The sequence below is a fragment of the Giraffa tippelskirchi genome, chromosome 1, assembly GCF_054371585.1.
Source record: "Giraffa tippelskirchi isolate mGirTip1 chromosome 1, T2T-mGirTip1v1.2.pri, whole genome shotgun sequence".
NCBI lineage: Eukaryota > Metazoa > Chordata > Mammalia > Artiodactyla > Giraffidae > Giraffa > Giraffa tippelskirchi.
The window spans coordinates 190,587,131-190,613,509 of record NC_137275.1 but is presented as its reverse complement, the minus strand read 5'-3'; the positions used below and the strand labels follow the sequence as shown (position 1 = coordinate 190,613,509).

Here is a 26,379-nt window from a genome sequence, read left to right as displayed (position 1 = left end):
GGGTTCAATCCCTGGTCAGGGAATAAGATCCTACAAGACACACAGCATAGCCAAAAAATAAAAATAGGAAAATAATTTAAAATTTTTTAAAAATTAATTTAATTAAAAAATTTTAAAAATACAAGATCTAGACTGTAAATGTACATTCTAGGGAGCAATCAAGTTGGCAGATTCATAGGAGGTGAAGTTCACCTCTTCCCACAAATACATTCTAAAGTTACTTAGTGCTACATAAGTAACAATGTTTTTGCCATTCCCTTCTCCAGGGGATCTTCCCAACCCAGGGATCAAACCCAAGTTTGATCCTGTATTGCAGGCATGTTCTTTTACCATCTGAGCCATCAGGGAAGCCCTAAATAACAAGGTTTTACTGGTGTAGGACTGCAGCGGGCCTGGGCAGTAAGAGGTCTTCACCCCCATTGTGGGACTGTCACATGAGTTCCACAGGGTGAAGAGTTGTCTTTCTGGGCATCCAATTCTCCACCTCTAAAATGAGATGATCAAACAATCATTAGGTCTCTTTCAAGCTTGAACATTCAGTGGTAGTACACATGTGAATCCATCACCTGACTCTCCTTTCATTCCTAAAGAAGCAGAGAGTGTCACCAAAGAACCCGTAAGACCTTGTCTTTACGAAGGGTAGGAAATGCCTCGGCCCTGCCTGATTTCCATGGCCCCCAAGTTGGTGAACCATGTAACATTCAAGAGGTCATGGCCAGACATTGTCACTGGAGGTTCAATAACAACAATTGTCCTTTCCACCCTCAAGCTACAGGGGGAGGAAGATGGAAGAGGCTGTTTAGTTGGTAGGAATTTCTATCTGCTCAGGCCTTGGGCCCCAGGCTGGGTGAGTCTACTTCATCCCAACTATAATTCCTACTTCCTCTCATAACAAATTCATTGTAGACCCATTCATTGAGTAACAAATTTTTCAATCATCAATAACTTGTGAAAATTGAATTAATTCTAGGAATATCATTCAGCTTTAAAAAAGAAAGAAATCTCATCGCAGGTTACCACACGGATGAAACTTGAGGGCAGGATGCTAAGTGAAATCAGCCAGTCACAAAAGGACAAAAACTATATGAATCCACTTACATGAAGTACCTAGAGGAGTCAAATTCCTGGAGACAGACAGTAGGAAAGTGGTTGTCAGGAGAATGGGGAATTCAAAGTTTAATGGACATAGAGTTTCAGCTTTGCAAGATGAAAAAATTCTGGATGATTGCATGACAGTATGAATATATTTAACATGACTTAACTGTGCCCTTTAAAACGGTTGAGAAAGTAAATGGTATGTTATGTGTATTACACCACAATGACTTTTTAAATTTTAACTAATTATATGATCATTTGGGAAATCAAGAGTAACCAATAATTATAGATCATAATGATTTCCTTCATCTCCCCAAGTACCCCACCTCCTTCAAACACAGAAGGATCTTAAGGTTTTCGGCACCCTGAACACACGAATGTCCATTTTTGTGTCTCCCCTTTTGAAATGATGTAGCTTCTAAAATATCAAATTAATGCCCTTTTTCTAGGCTCCCAGCCAAATCTCTACCACACAACCCACTAACTAGACATCTATTCTGTTCAACAGGCTAGTCTATTATCAAACAAGTATCTCTGAGGACAACTTGTGTATCAGTTACATAAGAGATGGATGCCTTCAATCCTTGGGATTTCTTTCCAGTTAAGATTAATACAAGGAAGAGATTTTGAATAGGAGAAGGAGGGGGCCAAAGGAGGAGAGAGTGATTTCAGAACGCGTTGCTTTTGGAGAAAGAAAGATTTAGAAAAAGCGCCATCAAGGGATGGTGTTGAACAGTTAGAGGGCAGCAGAATTACTGGGCACTCAGGGCTGGGAAGATGATTAACACGGGGAGAGGGGACAGGGACACAGAATGGAAGGGAATATCAGAAATCATCATACAGACTTGGGGATTTTGTCAAGTTCAGCACTATTGTTTAGTCCACTCACTGGCACCCGCCCATGGAAGTGGAGAATCCCTCCCTAACACTCTAATACTCTAGTCTATGTAGGTTGTTTGCTGCTGGGAAAAGACCCTGAAAGCCCCTTTGGAAAGGATGCTTGTGATCCAGTACCCCTGGCTGAACATTTGGTTCTGGCTAAACTGTGTCTGAGTGGAAAGAAAGGGATTCCTAAGAGGAAAGGAAGAGGCTGGGGAAACCCTGGGCACCGGCAGGGTGAATTATGCTCTGTTCCAAGAGGCTCAGAGTCCTTCATGGGTGGTGATCTATTTAACCTCACTGCAGCCCAAGGTGAACGTCTCCAAGGACACAAAGGAAAAAGAGGGTAATGAGATCACCTTTCTCATTCACATTCATTACACCAGCATTTTCCTTTCACCACCATCTACCAACCCAAACCAAGCCACACCCATTGCTTTCTGCTGCCAACCTGCTCACGCCTGCAAACGCAATTGCAAACACTCAACCTCCCCTCATCTCCCACAAACCACATGGCATCTGGGCTAAGGAAGCCTGTACCCTGCTTTCCCAAAGCCTTACTAGTAAAACAGCAGAACCCACTAGAGCAAAAGCTGGACAAAGTCACTTTGGATCATACAATAAGGATAAGTATAAATACAGGCTCAGAGGAGGATAGAAACAGAGTGAGGGGCCCCAGGATCCACTCATTCTAGTTCTCTGCTACCTCTCTCTGTCCCAGGGCATAAGAATGCCCTGGGATGCTGGCCATTACCCTGCTCATTAGCTGAAAACTGAGTAATGGCTATTTAAGTCTATCAAAGTGGTGGGTCCAACCATACTTTTGGAAATAAGCATTACCGCTATATGTGTGTGTGTGTGTGTGTGTCCCCAAATCCCTTTTTCTCTCTTGTGTATATATGAAATTGTCAAACCCTGATCCTGGTAAATGCTCTTAGTCATGAAGGAAAGAATTCCCACAGGAACGGCCGTTATGTGACATGGTAACATCGAAAATGAAAATTCAAGGAAGGCTGCTGAACGATCAAGCCAGAATCACTCTGTTACTAGTAACTGAATATCTACAGCAAATGTGGTTTGCAGAAGCTAAAACTTCCTGGGGTAGGTATTGGTTAAGAATTTCCTCTTCGAATCTCCCCCTCCATGTGCCCTAGGTTAACAGTTTAGAATTTCTATGAAATTCAGAGAGTATTCAAATAAGTAGCTGTGATGATCAAATATCCAAGCTTCTAAATGAGCAGGAAAAGAGATGTGTTATTCAACCCAGCAAAACTTTGCCTTTCAAACTTGAGTTTTAATTCACTGCCATATTTATCAAGATGGCCACTTTCAACCTTTGCCCTCTGATCTGCCATTTTTTACATGATCTCTTCCTTATCTCAAGGCATTTTTTCTGCTCCCTTTAGGACACTAGAATCACCATCACAACTAGTTGAAGATGAGGTGATTACACAACCATGATGCTATATAATCAGGGTCTAGTCCTCACCCAGTGTATTTCACATCCCTCAGCTTTCAATTTAGGTCACATTATTAGAAACGTGTACTTTGATTGTCTGGTCCCGTGGAATAACACGAGTTCTTGGATTAAGTTCTTCTGACTAATCCATAGTGATATAGGGGTGGCAGGTACCCCCCGCCATGTTCATAAATCAGAAAACAGAGCTGGGCAAGGAGGAATCAGTTAAGTAACTAACTGTCATTAAAAAGTGACAGCAAAAGGTTCTCTCTCCTAGAACTGATGCTGTATAAGTCAAAAGCTGCAAAACTCTATGCCACATCAGGAAACAGGAACATGTTCAGACCACTGCCATCAACCTTTAGTTGTTCTCTGATGAGTTCACTGTCAGCCTACAACCTGAGTGCCAGATAAACGTTTATCACTCAGTGGATTTTTCCGGAGCACTCCCAACCACTCTCAGAGATCTTTAAGAAGAACTCACCTTCAAGTTTTTATAGCTAACCTCCACCCTACCCACACACAATAGGTTGTTAATAAATAATCGATTGTTGACCTATTTCTCATCTTCACCAGTGGGCATGGGAGACAAACAGCAAACAAGAGTTGAAACCTTTCCCACTATAATTTATCACTTGAGACATTAAGGCTGAGGGAAAAGAAAAACTATACAAGTATGAAGGTCACCCTGATGAAGGAAAGCACATGTGGTATGCGAAGACAAAACGCACACTGTCCTTATTTCCCAGAGATGACATTTTCTGAAATTCGGTTTACCAAATTGGTCTTCTTTGTTTCCTCATTTAACACAGTATGGGGTGGGGAGCGTCTAATCCATCTATGACAATCTATTCAAAATGTGAGGGCTTTCCCCTTTTCTTTTACCCTTTGACTATAATCCACTTAGTCCCCATCCCCAAAGCTCTCCCAGACAGTGGCGGGGCGTGGGGGAGCGTCTGAGACGCCCTTGCTCGGATACTTAGCAGAACTCTGTTCTCCACATGGGCTATTTAGGAGAGTCGCGGTCTCCTCGCGTGACTCCATTGCTTCCTGGGTTCTTCTCTCGCTGCGAACAGGAGTCGGGGTGATGAGATAGTCTCCCTTGCGGTCCGGGGAGGCGCTGACCGTGGTGCTGACCTCCAGCTCGGGACTCGAGCGCGGAGGGCGCCCAGGAGCGGCGCTGGGAGAGCGCGCAGGGCGCGGCGGGGAGCGGCCGTCGAGGCCCCCGCCCTTCCCGACCCCGGGGGAACCCGCCGGCCTTCGCGCGAACCCTCCACTGCATGCTCGGAGCTGCATCAAAAAGGGTGGGGCATCCAGCCACAGCTGCAATCGGAAGCCACCCGGGAGGATTGAAGAAGAATGGAAACCCAGCCCGCCCCTCCCCTTCCAACCATGCGACCCCCCATCCTCCAGTCGGGGATAGTCCCATCCTTTACCCCCCACCCTCCACCTCACAGGCCCTGGCAGGCGCGGGCAGCCTTTGTGGACACACGGCCGCCCACCACCGAGCCCAAGCACAGAGAGGGGTCGGGCAGGGCGGGGTGCGTGTGCACCGGCAAGGAGCGATATTCGAGGCAGGGCAGGACTGTGGGTACGCTGGGATCCTCGGTTCTCCGCCGAGCTGGAAGGAGGCGAGGGAGGGGCGATCCCCACGCCCTATTCTCGGTCTCCAACACCGCCCCCACCCCCCACCATACCAACCTGGTCGTTGATGTTCTGCAGGGCTTCCTTGCCCGAGGCCCGCCGGATCTCCACCTTCCTGCTCGATTCAACAGATGGCTCCCCGCCGGCGCGCCGGCCCTGCCGGGAGTAGGGCGGCTGCGGGTCGGGGCCCAAGTGCGCGACGTCCCGCTGCTGGGCCACCACCTGCCCCGAGCCCCGGCCCACCGTCAGCGAGTCGAAGTCGATGGTCTTGTTCTCCGAGGACCCCTCCACCGGGCAGAACATGCCACAGAATTTCTGCCGAGGCTTGGGGCTGCCTGAGCCCAGGTTTTTAAAAAAGGCAGGGACCTCTTCGTCCTCTGCCGCCTTCCCGGATTGCTTCCTCTCAGCCATGGCGTGGGTGCTCGGGGAGGGTCCTTGCCGTTCGTCCGTCCGTCTGCCGGTCCCTTCGTCGGCCTGTCTCTAGGCACAACCCCCCTGCCCCGGCTGCAGCCGCGGCTGCCGCTCTCTGCCTACCGCAAGGTGTACAGAAAGGAAGGAGGGCTGCCGAGCGAGCGACCCACCCCTCACGGTCCCTCCCCCTGACCCCGCTTTTTCCCCTCCCTGCCCACGCCCCCCGCCAGCTCCCGCGAGCAGCAAAGTTGGGTCTGGGCGGGTGGCCGCTGCGGCAGCGAGAGCGGAGAGGCTGCCAGTTCCCGGCAGCTGCGGGAGGAGCGAGGCGCGGGCGGGGCGGAGGCGGGGCGCGGGGCGCTGGGGAGGGGAGCGAGGAGCCGGGGAGGCCAGGAAGGGCCTCGCTCCGGAAGTGAAGCTGCCAGACCACCGGCTAATGGATGCGCAGCGGAGGGCCCTCTGACCACTCTAGGCGCCACGGTGAGTACCCAGCAGGGCACGCGGGGGCGAAGATCGTAGGACGCAGTCCCTGGTCCCCGCGCCCCTCTCCCGGACCTGCCCGGCCCAGGCGCCTCTTCCTCACCGCATTGCGGAGGTGGGCCCACGACGAGTGCCCACCGTGGGGAGGGCTCCCTCCCCCTGCCCCGGGTGTGAGCTGATGGGTGGGGAAAGTGGCACACGCTGGCGGGCGCCAGGACACCCATGGTGGAGGCGGGGGGGCGGGGGGAGAAGGAGGGGCGGCACTGAGGATGGGGAAGAGATGGCGCGGGCCGCGCGGAAAGGTGGGGACCGTAAGAGGCGCGGGGACACTAGAGCTTCAGTCTAACCACCGGCCGTGGTGGAATACTGGGAGCAGAGATTGAAACGAGATTCTCACTGCGCCCACAGTGGTGGTGGTGGGGCGCATCATGGCGGGGAGAGATACAGAGGGGCGTAGCAAATACGAAGTGTATAGACCGAAAATAGATCTACAGTCTGTGCGAGTGTAGCAAGGCGAAGAGTCGGCAGGTACAGCCCAGCGTGGCAACTTAAGCGTATAGTGAGAGGGGTTGCAGGTGCGCGGTATTGGCCGAGGGTGCCGTGTACCGTCGTCGCTGCGCCACTGCACCAAGAAGGGTCCGGCAGAATGTCTTCATTTAATATTTTCCGCCCCTCCCTCTCGCCAAAGGGGAAAGATACACATGGAAGCCCACTCCCCCCTCAAATCTCCAGCCCTACCCGGGGCCACCGGCGCCCCGCCTCGTTCCACCGCCCCTGTAGCGCACTGCGCCAGAGCCGCGGGGTTTCCTAGGCTGCCAGAAGCCGCGTGCCTGGGCGCTAGTGCGCGCGCGTCCAGTGCAGGATCAGCATGTGGGGCGCGGCTGTGATGGTTGCCTTGAATTGTATGAGACCAAGCAGCGGAAAGGTGTATGGGGCCATGGTGTGTATGCAGGAGTAGATCAGCCTCAGCCATGGGATTAGTGGGCATCCGGGGGGCATTTTGAGGTAACTCCAGTACATCAGGCCAGTAACACGGCCTCCAAGGACCCTTCATTGCTTACTTCTATTCCCTGTGTCTTTTGCACGTCTCAGTCCCTGCCCAGGGCTGATTACAGCCCCGCCCCTCTCTCCACAGTGGCAAAACCCTGCGGAAACGATGCCCATCCTTTGGCAGCTCGAGAAGGAGCTCTGGGCATGCTCAGTGATCAGGGCGGGTTTAGACTGGGAAACTGTTAACCACAGGAGCGTCGTGCAACCAAAGATTCGGTCCCATTGTCAGCCCTTGCCCTTGGAAGGACTAAATGCGGATACCCAGCCCTCCTCCACAATTACCAGGGATAGGTGAATGGAGTTAAACTTAGAGGACAACCAATCCCAGTTGGAAGATAAGCCCACCATGATAGGATGAGGAGGAAGGACAGAGGAATGTACCTATGCGGGGGATGAGAGAAGCAGAGGCGGGCATTTGGACCTAGCACCAGATGTGCTTTGCATTTGAATAAAGTGCCCCACACGAATTACATTTCCTACTCCTAGCAGACCCCTGGGATGAGTGCTTTCTTATCACCACTTTCCAGGGTAGGAAACAGAGTTAAATGCTTTGCCCAAGGTGACTATATAGTTACATGATCCAACAACTCCTGTGGGGTCTTCCACCTGAAAGTCTGGTTCCTTTTCCACCTTATCCTATCTTTATGTAAGACTTTCACATTTTTTCCCCTATCCAAATATTTCCAATCTTGGTCTTATCCTGAAGCACCCAGGTGGCTCAGACCATAAAGAATCAGCCTGCAATGCAAGAGACACAGGTTCCATCCCTGGGTGGGGAAGATCCCCTGGAGAAGGAAATGGCAACCCATTCCAGTATTCTTGCCTCAGAAATCCCATGGACAGAGGAGCCTGGAGGGCTACAGTCCATGAGGTCACAAAGAGTGGGACATGACTGAGCGACTAACACTTTCACTGTCCTTACGGTGTACCAGGGTCGTTTCACTTGCCGTCTTTTTATTTGGAAGGTTGCATTGCAGGTTGAGATAGCCTTTGGAGGAAGAAGCCACTCAAAGGTAGCCTAACTTGAGAGGGACAGTTATGTAGACCTTAAGAGGTGTTTCTTCCTGGGTACGCAATGTCTTTTGACACCTCTTGTTTCCTCTAAATATTATAACTGGGAAGAAGGTCATCCCCATATCTTAGAAGAGGATCATGAGGCATGAGGGAGGAGTCAGTGTACTCAGATCCCTGGGGCTCCTGAGCAAGGACTCGATCCAGCATTTTGCCCTCCCTGCCCTCTGGCACACGTACCTCCTTTCAGCACCTTCCAGAAGAACTCAGGAAATGTGCCTGCAGCAAGAGCAGCTCCCCCCGCTACAGCTGCAAGTTGATGTCTGTGGTATATGGACCCCATTTGGACTGATGGAGAATTTTAGGGCAAGAATAATCTTAGCCACTTAATACTCCACGACAACAACTCGAGATAGAAGCTCTTCCCTTTTTAAATCAGCCGGTCTCCACCACTTCTTCACGGATGTGCCTCCTGTCTTTCCCTTTGTTTTCAAATGACCCATTCAAGTTCAGATGCTATGAAGAAAGCATTGTGTTACTAACTTAACATTTATTGCAAAAGAAACCCCGAGTTGTGCATTTGCAAAGCATAACCAGGCATAACCAAAGAGAATTAATTCATAACTTCAAGTTTATTTGGCTCTGAGTTTTTTGTAGATTGTAAAATCTATATTAAGTTGTATCTATTTTATTATATTAAAGCATATTATGCAAGTTATATTGCTAAACCCATATTAAGTTGATTTTAAATGTTTGAATGATTCTAATTGGATTTTTAATCAAAGGAATGAAGTAACTAAATATTGTTTAGTAGCTTTAATTAGATTATGAAGGATTTGGGGGGGATTTTTTTTGGCTGCATGGCAATGCTTGTGGGCCTGGCAGTGAAAGCACCAAGTCTCAACCACTGAACTGCCAGAAAATTTCCAAGAATTGCTGTATTTTTGAATAAGTGTATTAACAGTCTTCACACTGGGTATTGTCATTGTTGAGTCTACAAGTCGTGTCTGACTCTGCTTCCCCGTGGACTGTAACCTACCAGGCTCCTTTGTCCATGGGATTTCCCAGGCAAGAATACTGGAGTGAGTTGCCATTTCCTCCTCCAGGGACATTGTATATTATCATCATAAAAATACACTATTTATTATATTTATACAGGGCAGCTTGCCTTGGCTGGAATGGAGAGACACCCAGACACACCATTGTGCTGTGTGGGTGACATCTTCCTGTACTAGAAGCTGAACACATAAGCGCTTTGGCTGTCACAGAACATTCTGGAACAAACAGGTACCTAACAAACAGCCTTCTGATTTCACCTTTCATGTGGGAAAGATCTTGAGTCCTGTCCATCACTGGAGCTCCATTAATTGGCATGCCTGATGAGTATATGGTGGGGAAGCCCAGTTGCAGGAGGGTCCCCAAGAGAATAAAAAGTCATTGTAAGCAAAGAAGAGCAATGACTCAACTACCATGTGAGGCAGTCTCCCTGTTCCCCCCTCCCGCTTCCATCCGTCACCAGGTACCCATGCTTCCCGGAAAGGAGAGGGCTGTGTGGTAAAATTGAGCCTTGTTTCCCTAGGAGCCCAAGCCACTCTGCTGGGAAACTTCCCTCCAAGAGTTCTGGCTGCCAGAGTGGAGGCGTCTCCCCACTGGCTAGAGAGAGGTGAGGCGGCAGAGACCCAGAGAGGGGTGAAAGGAACTCTCACGTGCTTCCGGTGGGGCAGGTCCCCACCCCCCTCCTCAACGTGACTGCAGAGCCTCTGGCCATGGTCCTGTCATAACTGAGATACTAACCTGGGGAAAGTCTGAAGACCTCACGGAAAGGGCCAAGTTCTTGCCACTGAGCAGCAAGGGTGATTGGTCCAGGACCTGTTAACTGGTAGGTTATAAGTCTAGAACCTCGTCTGGGATATTCTCAGTTTGAAGTCAGCACCTGTCTGTCCCATAAGCTAATCAGTAGCCATAGAGTTCCAGCCAGTCAGTATCCAGCAATGGCGCTGGCCCTGTTGGAGGACTGGTGTAGGATTCTGAGTGTGGATGATCAGAAATCACTGATGGTTATGGGGATCCCAGTGGACTGCAGCGAGGATGAGATTCAGGAGGTCCTGCAGGAGACTTTAAAGCCTTTGGGCAGGTATAGACTCCTTGGCAAAATATTCCGGAAGCAGGAGAATGCCAACGCGGTGCTGTTAGAGTTGCTGGAGGACCCTGAGGTCTCCGTGATCCCCAGCGAGGTTCAGGGCAAGGGGGGTATCTGGAAAGTCATCTTCAAGACCCCTAACCAGGACACGGAATTTCTGGAAAGACTGAAGCTCTTTCTAGAAAAAGAGGGACAGACGATCTCGGGAATGTTCCGGGCACTTGGGCATGAGGGGTTGTCTCCAGCAGCCATGCCCTGCATCTCACCAGAGTTACTGGCCCACGTGTTGGGACAGGTGATAGCACATGCCCCTCAGCCTCTGCTCCCCATGAGGTACCGGAAGCTGAGAGTGTTCTCAGGGAGCGCCGTGCCTGCCCCCGAGGAAGAGCCCTTTGAAGTCTGGTTGGAACAGGCCACCGAGATAGTCAAAGAGTGGCCGGTAGGAGAGGCAGAAAAGAAGAGATGGTTGATGGAAAGCATTCGCGGGCCAGCCCTGGACCTCATGCACATAGTCCAGGCAGACAATCCATCCATTGGCGTGGAGGAGTGCTTGGAAGCATTTAAGCAAGTATTTGGGAACCTGGAGAGCCGCCGGACCTCCCAGGTGAAGTACCTGAAAACCTATCAGGAGGAAGGAGAGAAAGTCTCAGCCTACGTGTTACGGTTAGAAACACTGCTGCGGAGAGCGGTGGAGAAGCGGGCGATCCCCAGGAACATCGCCGATCAAATCCGCCTTGAGCAGGTCATGGCCGGGGCAAGCCTTAGTGAGGTACTCTGGTGTCGGCTTAGAGAGCTGAAAGACCAGGGCCGGCCTCCTAGCTTCCTGCAGTTAATGAAGGTCATCCGGGAAGAAGAGGAGGAAGAGGCCGCTTTCGAAAATGAGAATACTGAAGAGCCAGAGGAAGGAGATGGCTATGGCCACTGGGGTAACGAGGCCAATGACTAAAACCCAACTCCAAGGGCGACCCACAGACGGTGGGTGGAGGGACAGCCACGTTATTAGGCTAAGACCTTTTCAGTCTTTTTTTTCTTTATAATTAGCACAGTTGAAATCAAAGCATTCAAGCCAGGTTTTATTTTGTTTTTCTTTAATCTTTTTGGCTGCATCGTGGGGTGTGTGGGATCTTGTCCTCCAACTAGGGATTGAACCCGTGTGCCCGGCATTGAAAGTGGAGCCTTAACCTTTGAGTGGCCAGGGAAGTCCCTTGAGCAAGGAAGGTCTTGCTTCTTCTTTGTAAGGAAAAAAAAAAATCTGAGAGTTTCTTGGACTCTACATAGATGATTGCTAAGTCTCTTCAGTTGTATCTGATTCTGTGCAATCCTGACCTTATGGACTATAGCCTGCCAGGCTCCTCTGTCCATTGGATTCTCTAGGCAAGAATACTGAAGTGGGTTGCCATGCCCTCCGTCAGGGGATCTTCCTGACCCAGGTATTGACCCTGTGGTTCACAGATGATTATTAATAAACAAAAACTTAAATTCCAAATAGGAGGTCAGAAGCCTAAAGGAATCTGAACCAGGTGTCCTTTAAATCCCTCCCAATAGACCAAAAGAAAGAAATGATGTGGGGAAAAAAAAATCTCTTTTGTCATCTATTTAAAAATCCCAGCTGTTTGAATTAATTTGTTTTCCTCTCTATAATCAGCAAGCTAGCTCTCTCTCTGAGTACCATATAAGACAGTGTTTAGAGAGCTAACCATCATAAACCTACCAGCCTGGCCCTGCTCATGGCCTCTGAATATGAAAAGCCAAATAAATAACCTTGTGTGTAAATAAGGAAGCACACACTGGAAGCCAGTAGAAGCCAAGAGAAGTGTCGTCGCTGAATGAGTATGACTCCTCCATCCTGGATTCCTCTCTTTTCTTTCTTGGGAACTACTCCCCACATCTCTGCTGGGTGTCAGATAGATGGTTCCAGGCAGTGTGTTACCCCCAAGGACACAGAAGTCCACAGTGTGAAGGACATTCTCAAGAAAGGGTAAATATCACAGGAGGGCCTTCAGGAACAGGGGATGCACCGACCACGTTTTGATTCAGGCCAGTGGTTAGAGAAGAGGATTTTTAGTGACGACAAAAGACAAAGAAGAGAGGAAGTGAGCTGATAGTTACTGAGAAAATGCTCTGCACCAGGCATTTTACATGTATCTCATTTCATGTGTACAGCATCCCCAGTGTGGTATAATTATGCTCATTTTAAAAGAGAAGGGGGACTTCCCTGATGGTCCAGTGGTTAGGACTCCACAGTTCCAATGCAGAGGTTGAAGATTTGATCCCTGGTTGGGGAGCTAAGATCCCACATTGCCAAATGGCATAGCCAAAAATAAATAAATCATAATTTTAAAAAAATATCTCCCAATTAAAAATAACTAAATAAGTGAGAAGGGAAAAAAGTCCGTATGGGTTACATGGTCTGCTCAACGCTAACAGGTGGCAGAGCACAGACGGAAGTCGGCACCTCTCTGACTCTTCCTAATCCGCTCTCCACTGTGATCGCAGTTTTCAAATCGTGCTTTGTAGTTCTGCAAGGACTCTTCAGCAGTTCCATATTGAAATTGTATTTTGCACTCTTTAAATCTCTATTAGATAACAGGTAGACAGACACAAGTGTGCTGATGTCCAGGTTTTAACACACTGGCGTTTGCCAGCAGGCTCACTGTTGTTTCCGGATTGACTCATTTTGTGCAGACCTTGGAAAAAAGATTCCCTGGTGAGATCCAAGCACACAGCCAAACTTCTGTTCATTCTTCGTAGATTAAGGAGTCATAGCACTTCAGAGGTGTTTCAGTCAGGCTTATGCATATCCTGTGATGCCAAGTGTGCTTCAAGCATAAATGAGCATCATTCAGTTAAGCACTACACAAGGCTCCAACACAATCGATGTCTCACATCCTGGCAGCTTTGTATATACAATAAACAAGTGGCTTAGCTTCTCTAAGTATCAGTTTTCCTCATCAGAAAAATGGGAGGACATTAGAATAGGGTTGTTGTTAGGATCAAATGACATAATGCCTTTTAAGCACTTAGCATGATGTCTGGAACACAGAAAGCCCTCAGTACATGGAGGCTCTTTTTCTTATCTTTCCCATGCTTATTGTCTGATCAGTGCATGTTCTCTTCTTTTTTTAACAGCCCTGCAATAATGAGTAAATAGGTAATCTGTCCGGTTGTGACAACGTTGCATTAGAAACCATTAAGTGCTTGTGGTAAGTTGGAGCACTTATTGTCTGCTATCTTAGTGATCAGTTTTCCAGCTATTGTTGACTTTTGTTAGTGATTATAAGAAATAAATTATTCTTTCTGATGGTAAATAATTTTAACTGAAGGAATATCCTGAGATTGTAAGAAAAGGCTTTTATTAAAAAAAAAAAAAGTTACCACTTGTGAGCACTTATCTTTCTAAGTTCAGTTTTTTAGTACTGTTCAAACAAAGTGATACAACTGTCAGCCTATACACCTGGATTTCATGTGTTTTTTGTATTTGTAAAAATGGCCTCATTGTTCTCATGTATTCTCAGTATACAAAGTAAAGTGTTATAAATGTGAAGTTATAAAATAAATCCATTCTGGTAAGAGTCTGAGGTTTTTGTGCTTTGTGTATTGTGATTCTGTATAAACTTTTGCTTAACAAAGGGATTTAATTACTAAAAAAAAATTTTTTTTCAGAGATAGAGATTAGAAAATCAAGCTAAAACCACAAAAGATCTTGAACTCTTCTAGGAAAAAAAAAACCGAGAGCAAAATGCTGGGATGGAAATACTTGGACTTGGTCTCCAAAGATGAGAGGGAGCTCAGTTCACCCATCACTGATTTCCCTTTTAACCTACAAGAAATGACAGATGGAGGCTGGGTCCCTTGGAGACCTCCAACCCATTTGCTTAGACAAGTAACTGTACCTTGACATTCACCAGCCTCTACTTTGCCAAAGGGGAAGTGACCCAAAGGTGAAATACTGCGTTTCTTGGATGAAGTCATTTTTTGCCCTATAGATATATTGTGCTGGTGCTCCAGTCATGTCTGACTCTTTGTGACCTCATGGACTAGCCCACCGGGCTTCTCTGTCCATGGGATTTTCCAGGCAAGAATACTGGAGTGGATTGCTTTTCCTTCTCCAGGGGATCTTCTCGACCCAAGAATTGAACCTGAGTCCCCTGCATTGGCAAGCAGATGCTTTACCGCTGAGCCACCCAAGAAGCTCTATATAGATGTATAGAGGGGTTAAAATTTCTCTTGCCTTTAGCCCTCTTGAAAAGAGGAAGGGAATTTCTTTTCTACAGCACAGTGGGGGAGCATTCCTCAAGGGCTGTACATAATGCAGATCGACCCACTGTAAGTGTCAGGAGGGATGCTCAACACTCTTTCCCAATCACTTGAGCCAAACCTTCCTGGAGAGTGGTCTCACCTCTTACTTAATCTGTCTCCAACCCTGACCTTTGGAGGCCTAGGCCTCCAAGATGACATAGTCCACTGCTGAAGTTAACTTTTCATTAGGGGCCTCTCAAGCTGTAGGTGTCACCTGACATCTCCCCCTGTACCAGCCAGTCCTGCCAAGCTTCTCTTTTTGTCCATCCTAAACACAAGATCTCTGGTCATCAGTTCCCAACTTTACTTTCATGTCCACACTACACTGTGCCTCCTCCCCAGTGCTGATCGTTAAGACCCTCCCACATGCCTACTGCATTTCCACAGTGTCCTGAACAACTAGCCTATATGACCAGAGTCCTTGCTGGATACTCTATGACTGTATTCCTTGATTGAACTCTGGTCCTCCTGAGAGTCTATTGCCCTCAAGCCCCTTGAGGAGAAGCTGCTCATTCTCCCCCACTTCTGGAGAGATTGGAGAAGGGTAACAGCATCTCTTTCTCTCACTATCATCACATCTCCCCTTGCAAACACCTTTGCTCCCTCCTGGCAAATGCTCACTCACTCTGCCCCACCAGCCACTGTGGATCTGTCCTGCTCTAGACAGAGCATTGGCAAAGAAACTAATGTTGGTGGGGGTGGGTGGAATTTACGACCAAATCTGGCTGGGTGTTATCTAAAGAAATAGGAAGGAAAAATTAATGAACACAAGCCATGTCCAAGCAAGACTGAGAAAGTAGCGGGGGTGGGGAGGGGTGGTTGTTTGTTTTACTTTTAATTTGGGCTTCCCTTATGGCTCAGCTGGTGAAGAATCCACCTGCAATGCAGGAGACCTGGGTTTGATCCCTGGGTTGGGAGGATCCCCTGGAGAAGGGAAAGTCTACCCACTCTGGTATTCTGGCCTAGAGAACTCCATGAACTCTATAGTCCATGGGGTTGCAAAGAGTTGGACACGACTGAGCAACTTTCACTTTCACTTTCTGTCGCTTTACTTTTAATTGGAGGATAATTGCTTTACAGTGTTGTCTTGGTTTCTCTTCTACAATGAAGTGAATCAGCTATATGTATACACATATCCCCTCCCTCTTGAACCTCCACCCCTGTGCCACCCCTCTAGGTCATCACAGAGCGCTAAGCTGAGCTCCCTGTGCTATACGGCAGCTTCCCACTAGCTCTCTATTTCACACGTGGTAGTGTATATATGTCAATGCTACTCTCTCAATGCCAAAGCAGAGCTTTGAAGCTAGATGGTTGAAGGTGGAGTTTTGAGGGAGTGGAGCCTGAAATGAAATATACAAGTGAAGTATAAGAGGATCTGAGACAAGTATTGTCAAACTCATTCAGGGTTTGTTTTGCTGCTGTTTTTGTTGTCTGACCATCAGCATAATCTTTGGATGGTCTAAAGGCCCAGGATTAGAGCAGACATCTCTCCCATCCCCCACCTGTTTGGGGGGACCAGGAACTCCTGAGTTTTCCCAGGGAAGACTTAACACTCATTCAGACGGTCTCTCGGAATGGAAGAAAGTGTCCATAGGTGGCTAGCCTTCCCACTGAACAGGCCCTGGAGTTGTCCCCATTCAGGATCTACATTATACAGCTCTCCCTGCCCAAGTGGCCCTTGACATCCCAAATGGACATTTTTTTAAAAACCAGAGTAACTCCAGAAGAGCATGCCAGAATCAATTCTATCATAGGAGAAAAGGACCGTGTAGGATTTCAGTCTCTCTTTCAGGCCACCAGCTGGAGCTGTCCATTAGTCTAAGAGACAGCTGAGACCTTTCCCCATCTTCCCCACCCCCACCCACCCATGAAGGGAAACGTTCCCAGAGGGAGATACCCAGACTTTGAGGGGGTGCCACTGCTCGGAGCCATTGCAAGAAGTCCCCAGGGAAGGTCGGGGATGCTCACGCTCACTTCCCATCCCATCCCAGACCTGCCCCTGTTTTGCACAGACTAAACGCAGAACCCCACTGAGGGCCTTTCCTGGCTTCTTGGCACAACAGTTTTGCAAAACAAACTCAATTACTATTATTACTATTAAAGAATATTACTATTCTTGAAATAATAATGGTCAGAAAAGGAAACTTTATGTTTTTCCAGCTCTTCTGAGGTTTAACAAATACAAATTGTATATATTTTAAAAGTACAGTGTAATTTAAAAACATTTTATTTCTTTTATTTTTGGTTGCTCTGGGTCTTTGTTGCTTCACACGGTCTTTCTCTAGTTGTGGCAAGAAGGGGCTGCTCTTTAGTTGCAGTCTGTGAGCTTCTCATTTCGGTGTCTCCTCTTGTTGCGGAGCACAGCCTCTAGGGCACGTGGGCTCAGTAGTTGCTGCTCATGGCTCAATTGCCCCAAGGTGTGTGGAATCTTCCAGGACCAGAGATCAAACCCAGGTTGGGCTTCTCAGGTGGTGCTAGTGGTAAAGAACCCACCTGCCATGTGCAGGAGATGTAAGAAACTCGGGTTCCATCCCTGGGTCAGGAAGATGCCCTGCGGAGGAAATGGCAACCCACTCCAGTATTCTTGCCTGGGAATTCCCATAGACAACGGATCCTGGGGGGTTATGGCCCATAAGGGTTGTAGAGTTGGACACGACTGAAGTGACTTAGGACAGACAGATAATACATGGTGAAATGATCTCCACAGTCAAGATAATTAATACATCCATCATCTCACACAGACAGGTACCATTGTGTCTGTGGTAAGAACACTTAAGGTGTCTACTCTATCAGTAAATTTCAAGTGCACACTACAGTATTATTAACTACAGTCCCATGTTATATCTTAGCTGTCCAGAATTTATTCATCCTGAATAAGTGAAAGTTTGTACCTTTTGACCAGTATGCTCCCATTTCCACTCCCCAGCTCCTGATCACCACCATTCTACTGTCTGCTTTGGATTCTACATGTAAGTGAGACCATACAGTATTTGTCTTTCTGTGTCTGGCTTATTTCATTTAGGATTATGTCCTCAAGGTGAATCCATGTTGCCACAAATGGCAGGATTCTCTTCCACAAGAGCAAACTTTGTATTTCAAATGAACATGTGTAAGACAGTGGAAACCAGGTTGATGAAGAAAGGACGCTGAATTCTGCTGACAGGCCATCATAATGCATTCCCTAGTAATATCTCATATAAGGATGTGAGCCTCTGATGACGCTTCCTGAGCTTGTTGTTATTGTTTTTCGGTCCAACTCTGCCACACCATGGACTGCAGCAAGTAGGCTTCCCTGTCCTTCACTGTCTCCCAGAGTTTGCTCAAACTCATGTCCACTGAGTCAGTGATGCTATCCAACCATCTCAACCTCTGCCACCACTTTCTCCTCCTGCCTGCAATCTTTCCCATCATCAGATATACTTCAATTTTAAAAATTAATCAAATAGTGGCTAGTGAACATTTTAAAGTTTCTAAATAGAAAGCTGTTATACAGGCCTGAGGCAACTGTAAATGTCTAGGTCTGGTTGTGTTGCCATCTTGGGAAAAACATCTACCAAGCAATCCAGAATTAGCAGGGTTGTTTCCAATTTGAGGTGATTTATGGGTCTCAAACTAAGATAGGGACTTCCCTGGAGTCCTGTGGAAAGACTCTGCACTCCACTGCAGGGGTGCAGGTTCAATCCCTGGTCAGGGACCCAATATTCCCCCACGCAGCAAAGCATGGCCAAAAATAAATAAATAAGCAACCACAACTAAGATGGTGATCCTTTGGACTCCCAAGCCCCACCACAAGTCTGGATTCATGGCCTACAATAGGCAATGTGGAATGAGGACCCAGCTTCAGAGGTTACACAGGCCATATTCAGGGCCTTAGATGGGCTTTTCATTGATGACTAGGATGGCAGTTTGGCAGAACCATGGGATTCCTAGTCTATTCCTCCCCAGGACTGGTAGATTTCATCAGCAGCAGAAGTGTGTGGAAACTAGTCCTTGACCAGAGCCTGGTCGGCTGCTCTTTGATGTTTCAGAGTGCTCGATGGCATGGATCTGAAGTGTATTCCACCTGTAATGGGAATGGTTTCAGCTTAGAAATCCATCAAATTGTGCTACAAGGGGTAAAGGCCAGGCCCTTGTACCTTCTCTACCAGGTGGGCAGCCAGGAATGGACAGGTTAACCTGATCTGAGCAATCTGCTTATGAAGTGGACAAGGTTCTCAGGACACAAGAATGGGCCCTGATGCTCGGGCTCAATTGCTCAGTCTTCTCGGAGTCTTTGTTACACCATGGACTGTAGCCCACCAGTCTCCTCTGTCCATGGAATTCTTCAGGCAAGAATACTGGAGTGGGTTGCCACTCCAGGGGATCCCCTTCGCCAGGGGATCTTCCTGACCCAGAGATCGAACCCAAGTCTCTTGCAATGCAGGTGAATTTACTGTCTGAGCCACAAGGGAAGCCCCTTTCTATGCAGAGTAATTGCATATAACTTACCCACTTCCTCCCATATACTTTAAATCATTTCTGAATTACCTATAATACCTACTATAATGTAAATGTTATAATAGTTTTGGTTTTTGGAACTGTCTGGATATTTTTTCTGAATATTTCCAATTTGCCTTTGGATGAATCCACAGATACAGAACTCGCAGATATGGAGAGCTAACTGTACTCCTGACTTTTCATAAGAAAATACGAAAGCCAGAGGGCAATAACATTTAAACCCATAATTTTGGTTTATAATACTTCAAATATATAAATAATATTTACTTCCCATAATTTTATTATACAATACTCCAAGTATTTTCATTATCATTTTTTTCATAGACCATCAACTGGATAAATAAATGTTATTCGGGCAAGATTTAGTACAAATTTGTCTTTAAAATCATCTGAACCTAAAAATATTTGAAAGTGGTTAGAAAGGTAGAGGGACTGAACTACTGGTCAGATTTATTTAATGGCTATTGAACTACTCGAGTTTTCTATCTTCTTCTGAAGTCAATTTTAGTAGCTCAGATTTGTAATTTTTTTCCATTTTATCTAAGTTTTTTAAATGCATAGGCATAAATTTGTCAGCATTCTATTCAGATGACTTTAATTATTCTTGCTTCTGTAGTTATGGCTCCTTATTCTATTATTTGTCTTTTGCTCTTTCTTTCTGGGTTAATATTCTCAGAAGTTTAGCTACTCCATTGATTTTCTTCAAAGAAACAGCTTTTGGATTTGTTCAAGCTCTCCATCATTATTTCAGCAATTCTATCCTTACTTTTTATTATTTCTTTCTTTTCATGTTTAGAATTAATATACCATTTCATTTCCAACTTCTCGAGGATTGTTCCTTCTTTTCTATGTTTCATGATTGTTTTAAAAAAATATATTTAAGCATAGAAATTTATGTCTAATACCACCTTAACTACAGCCCATAATTTTGTTATACAAACTTATGAATGAAATATTTTCATTATGATTTTTCACATAAACCGTGAATTCATTTTGAGGACAGTGCAAAGTAGTTAAAGATATTGTGATTTACAATAAATACATATTTCAGTCTTCCGGCCATAGTTCATAGCTCACAGCTCCCAAAACTCTTGTAATTTCCCGAGAAATAAAAGCAATGGGAGCATCTTTTGTTATAACATTTGTTCTCAGTTCCTGAAATGGCTTCAAAGCCATAAAGGTGAAATAGGAGTCTTGTTATTCACAAGCCCATTTTCACCAGAATTGGGTCTATGTTAATGAGGTGACTTTTGGAAATCCCCTTTAGGAACTGCTTCACTCGCATTCCACAAATTTTTATATTTTTTAATGTTAGTCATTTCAAAATATTTCCTAATTTCTTCCATGATCTCTTTTTTGATGCATGAATTGTTTAGTAATATGTTGTCCAGTTTCCAATATGTGGGTTTCCAACCATCTTTTCGTTACTAACTTCTAACTTAATTCTTTTGCGGGAAAAGAATACATCCTGTATGCTTTCAAAGTCTTGTGATCTAACATATGGTCTGTCTCAGCGAATGTTCCATGCTCACATGAAGATAACATGGACTCTACTGTTGTAGGTTGTAAGTTTAAGTCAAATTGGCTGAAAAGCTGTATACTTTTTAAATTTTCCTTGCTCATTTTCTGCCTACTTGTTTCCTGAATTACTGAGACAGGGGTGTTACAATATGCAATTATAATTGTGGATTTGTCTGTTTCTCTCTTTTGGTTCTTCCAGGTTTTGCTTCTATTTTTTCTTTTGTGCATATGGATATCCAACTGCTCCAGCACCATTTGTTGAAAATACTATTATCATTTCTCTACTGAATGGTTTCTTTAATCTTTGTCAGAAATCAATTGACCATATATGTGCATGTCTGTTTCTGGACTCCATTCTGTCCCGTTGATCTATTTGTCTACCTTGGCACCAATGCTAACTCTCTTGTTTACTATAACACTATAATAAGTCTTAACATCAGGTAGCGTAAGTCCTCCAATTTTGTTCTTTCTTAGAAAGAACAGTTGGAACAACTGTGGTCCTTTGCATTTCAATGTGAATTTTACAACAGACTACTCAATCTCTACCAAAAAAGAGCCTTCTGGAATTTTGTTGGAATTGCTTTTAATGTATGGGTCAATTTGGGGATAACTAAAATTTTTATAATAGTCAATTTTATGATCCATGAATATGGTATGTCTCTCCATTTATTAGATCATGTTTAATTTTCATAGCAAAATTTTGTAGGTTTGAGTATCAAAGTCTTACACACATTTTGTCAAATATATTCCTAAGTATTTAATTTTCAATGATGTTGTGAGTTATTTCATCTTTTAATTTGTTTGTGCTGCTGCTGCTAAGTCACTTCAGTCACGTCTGACTCTGTGCTACCCATAGACGGCAGCCCACTAGGCTTCCCCGTCCCTGGGATTCTCCAGGCAAGAACACTGGAGTGGGTTGCCATTTCCTTCTCCAATGCATGAAAGTGAAAAGTGAAAGTGAAGTCACTCAGTCGTGTCCGACTCTTTGCGACCCCATGGACTGCAGCCTACCAGGCTCCTCTGTCCATGGGATTTTCCAGGCAAGAGTAATGGAGTGGGGTGCCATCACCTTCTCCATTTGTTTGTGCTAGTATACAGAAATAAAATTATGAATTTTTTTACATAAATGATTGTGTTATCTGGGATTAAAGATAGTTTTACTTCTTTCTTTCCAATCTAGATATCATTTATTTCTTTTTCGTGATTTATGGCACTGGCTGAAACCCTCAGTACCATATTGAGTAGAAGTGGTGAGCACAAACATCGTTGTCTTGCTCCTGAGCTTAAAGGGAAAGCATTCAATCTTTTACCATTATATTTGATGTTAGCTGTAGGTAGGTTTTTTGTAGATACCTGCAATAGGCAGAATTTCTAAAATGGCTCCCCCAAAATATTTCGACTACTCCCTTGAAAGACTGACAAATAGCCAGATCATATATGAAAAAGTAGCTCTGTGACTCACAATCTCCACAGCAGCCAGCTCACAAGAGTCAACCCTTGATCAGTAACTGCTAGGTTCCCTAATTTTTGCTCCCACTTCCAACTTAGGAACAAAAAGAGAAAGTCAAATATATGACATGGAGCAATCACATAGGATGTTCTGCTTACAATTAGCCCACCTCTAGCTTCTGCATGTCAAAAACCTTCAGTAAGAGCATATGTTAAGCCTTTCCTTTTCCCACTCCTTTCCTGACTTTGAGTCTGAGATCTTGCTCCTGTGATTATGTTATATGGTACAGCTGGAGTTTCCCCTGGGGCTCAGTGGTAAAGAATCCTCCTGCCAAGCAGGAGACGCAGGTACAATCCTTGGGTTGGAAAGATCCCCTGGAGAAGGAAAAGGCTACCCACTCCAGTATTCTTGCCTGGAGAATCCCATGGATAGAGGAACCTGGAGGGCTACAGTCCACAGGGTAGCAAAGAGTTGGACATGACTGAAAGCAACTGAGCATGTGCACATATGGCGCAGTTGACCGTAAGAGGGAAATCATCTGGATGGGCCTTATCTAGTCATGTAAGCCCTTAAAATGAGAGAACTTTAGGGGCCAAAATGAGAGAACTTATGGGCCAAGGACATTAATAGACACTTCACCCAGGAAGATATACAGACAACAAATAAGTGTATGAAAAGATGCTCCACATCGTATGTCAGTCAGGGAAATGCAAATTAAAACAGCAATAACATACCACTACACACTTATTGGAATGGTCAGAATTCAGAACCACACCAAATGCTCATAAGGATATGAAGTAACAGGAATTGTCATTCATTGCTAGTGGAAATGGTGCAGCCACTTTGGAAGACAGCGTGGCAGTTTCTTACAAAACTAAACACACTTTTACCCTAATATTCAGCAGTCATAATTCTTGGTATTTATCCAAAGGATCTGAAAACATGCTCATGCCAAAACCTCTGCACATGGATATTTGTGGTGGTGGTGTTCAGTTGTGTCCAACTCTTTGAGGCCCCATGGACTGTAGTCCACCATGCTTCTCTGCCTTTGGAATTTTCCAGGCAAGAATACTAGAATGGGGTGCCACTTCCTACTCCAGGGAATCTTCCTGACCCAGAGATTAAACCCCTCTCTCTCCTACACTGGCAGATGGGTTCTTTACCACTAGTGCCACCTGGGGAGCCAACATGGATGGTTAGAGTAGCTTTCTTCATAACTGACAAAATTTGGAACCTGCTAAGCAGTCCTCCAGTAGATGAATGGGTAAATCAACTGTAGTTCATCCAGACAGAGGAATATTCTTCAGCACTAACGAGAACTGAGCTATCAAACCATGAAAAGACATAGAGAAAGCTCAAATGGGTTATCACTAAGTGAAAGAAGTCAGTCTGAAAAGACTACTTGCTGCATGATTCCAACTATATGATGTTCTTGGGAAGGCAAAACTATGGAGACAGGAAAAAGCTCAGTGATTGCCAAGGGTTAAGGTGAGGGGTGGGATGAACAGGCAAAGCACAGAGGATTTTTAGGACATGAAAATACTCTGTATGATACTATAATAACAGATTCATATTATTAGACATTTGCCCAAACCCATTGAATGGAATAAAATACCCAGAATGAACTTAAGGTGCTGATGATGTCAGAGTAGATTTATCAATTGTAATAAATTATTGATAATGGTAGGGACTACTGAGAGGGAATACTCTGATAAGGAAAGTTGATGGGTGGGGGACGTTTCTATGCGTGGTGAGATAGGAGGTATATGAAGTCTCTGCACTTTCCTCTCAATTTTGCTGTGAAACCAAAACTGTTTAAAAAAAATCTGAGAAAAAAATAAGAGGCCTTTCTCTAGTTAATAAAAAAGGCAGTCAGGCAGAGTCAAAATGTGAAAACGTGACACATCACTGTTGCTCTGAATATGGAGGGGACCATGTGAGAAGAAATGTGGGCCTCAGGAAACTGATGGCAGAGCCTGGGTACCAGTCAGCAAGGAAATGCAGACCTCAGACCTTCAGCCTGCAACCTAGAACCAGGTTCTGCCAACAACATGAATGAGCTCACAAATAGATTCTTCGGCACGCCTCCAGAGCCCAGCCAACACCAAAATGTGAGATCCTGGATTTCCCTGGTGGCTTGGTGCTGAAGAGTCCACCTAACAATGCAGGAGACATGGGTTCGATCCCTGATCAAGGAAGATCCCATATGCCACAGAGCAACTAAGCCTGTGCACTGCAAGTATTGAGCCTGTGTTCTAGAGCCCAGGAACTACAACCACGGAAGCCCACAAGCCCTAGAGCCCATGCTCCACAACAAGAGAAGTCACCACAATGAGAAGCCTGAGCACCACAATGAAAGAAAGCCTACACACAGCAGTGAAGACCCAGCATAGCCAAAAATAACACATAAAGAAATAAAATTGTTTTTTAAAAGGAGCAAAATTTATTTTGTAAAAAAGTGAGATCCTAAGCAGAGGGAGAACTCCAGCCCATACTGATTTCTGTGCTTAGCATTCTTTTAAAAGATTTTAAAATGAGGGACTTTCCCTGGCAGCCCAGTGGTCAAGACTCTGTGCTTCCAATGCAGGGGGCTCGATCTCAATCCTGGTAGGGGAACTGACCTCCTACATCCCACAAGCTTCTGGGTTCAGCCAAAAAAATGACTTAAAAATGAGAACAAATGTCTTTTATATTTACTCACTCATTTACTATTCCTAGTACTCTTCATTTTTTTATACATTTGAGTCTCATGTCATCTTCCTTCAGCCTGAGGAAAGTCCCTTTACAATTTTTTGTGGTGCTAGTCTACTGGCAATGAATGATCTCAGCTTATTTTTATGAAAAATGTCTTTATTTCACTCTATTTTATTTTATTTCACTACTTTTAAAGAACCTTTTCACTACATACAGAATTCTAGGATAGACATTTTTTTAAAATTTTAGCACATTGGATGTTATTCCTTTATCTTCTGGCTTGTACTGCTTCTGACTAAAATTCTGGAGTAAATCTCCTTTTTCTTCTCTTGAATATGATGTGTCTTTTTTTCCCTCTAAGTCTCTAAAATTTTCCTCTTTTGCACTGGTTTTCATCAGTTAGATTATGATGTGCTTTGATGTGGTATTTATTTGTGCCTCTTGGTGTTCATTGAACTTCTGGCAGAAAGGCAAGTCTGGTACTAGAGTGGCACAATGCTAAAAAATCCACCTGCCCATGTAGCAGACACAAGAGACATGGGTTCAATCCCTGGGTAGGGAAGAACCCCTAGAGAAGGAAATGGCAACCCACCCCAGTATTCTTGCCCAGGGACAGAGGGCCTGGCAGGCTACATACAGCCCATGGAGTTGCTAAGAGTCAGTCACAGCTGAGCATGCATACAAGCACACAAGCACAGGAAAGAATCATTAGAGAAGAAAACGTTGAAACAAAAAAAAGAGGAAGAGGGGGAGGCTGATGGTCAAGGTCTCTGGAGAGCAGAGCTTTGTGCACACATGTCCTCGTGGAGGAGGAGAGAAAAGAGTTGGGGGCCGTACAAAGAGAGACAGCAGCTGTTTGGTTGATGTGCAGTCAGAGTGTGAAAGCTGGAATTATCTCAAGGACTGCCTAGTCTAAAGTTCCATTGTATAAGTGAAGAAACTTCAGCGTCAGCGTCTGTGACTTGCTCAAGGCCATAGTTTCTGTGAGTGGCAGGATCAAATGCAGCCCCTCAGTTTCCATCTCTCCCAGTTTCTTTCCTCACTTGCAGCCCTATTTCAGGATGCTTTGTCGATCCTTCTCCACGCATGTCTTCCAAACTCCAAATATTTATTGCTCTTATTTGTGCACTAAGCCAAAAGGAAGGGGTGGCTCCACTTGGGCTTGAATATGTGAGCTACTTCAGGATGGACAAATAAGAGAGAGAGAAGGGTGATCTGAGTCTGGGGGAAGGACCAGAGGGCAGTCACAAATGATGCATTCTTCTGGAAGCAGAGAAACTGAATCAGCTAGAGCAAAGGATTTTGTCCACTAAGGTTGAAAATTAGGCTGCCAGATTATGGAGAGCTTTGAATGCCAGAAGGAGGAATTTAGGGATTATCTCTACTTTCATTTATTCATCAATTTATTTTTTTAAGTGTTTTGAATGCTCACTATGTGCTTGAGACTCGACTGGGAGCCAAAAAATGAAAAAGGCAAATATCAGGAAGTACACAGAATAGTATCAGGTCCTTTGAAACACAGTAGGTAAATTCACATTTGACTACTGATCCTAAGAGACTATGCATACATCCATGCTCAGTCGCTTCAGTCGTGTCCAACTCTCTGTGGCCCCATGGACCGTAACCCTTCAGGCTTCTCTGTCCATGGGATTCTCCAGGCAAGAAAACTGGAGTGGTTTTCCATGACCTCCTCCAGGGGCTCTTCCTGATTCAGGGATCCAACCTGTGTCTCCTGCATCTCCTGCATTACCA

The 26,379-nt window shown here is 45.4% G+C and overlaps 2 protein-coding genes across 2 annotated transcripts in view; one reads left to right on the top strand and one right to left on the bottom strand.

Annotated features, from left to right (window-relative positions):
- The window catches only part of DPYSL2 (dihydropyrimidinase like 2), a 117,384-nt gene extending 111,722 nt beyond the window's left edge, over window positions 1-5,662 (bottom strand). Inside the window, exon 1 of the mRNA XM_081516792.1 lies at window positions 5,135-5,662. Coding sequence (XP_081372918.1) covers window positions 5,135-5,488 — 354 coding nt within the window. The 5' untranslated portion in view covers window positions 5,489-5,662. The remainder of the gene's footprint in view (window positions 1-5,134) is intronic.
- Window positions 5,663-5,876: 214 nt separating this feature from the next.
- On the top strand, window positions 5,877-13,736 carry PNMA2 (PNMA family member 2). Its single transcript, XM_081518722.1, has 3 exons — window positions 5,877-5,965; window positions 9,185-9,313; window positions 9,606-13,736. The coding sequence occupies exon 3, from the start codon at window positions 10,018-10,020 to the stop codon at window positions 11,110-11,112; it is 1,095 nt and encodes a 364-aa protein (XP_081374848.1). The 5' UTR covers window positions 5,877-5,965; window positions 9,185-9,313; window positions 9,606-10,017; the 3' UTR covers window positions 11,113-13,736.
- Window positions 13,737-26,379: the final 12,643 nt, after the last annotated feature.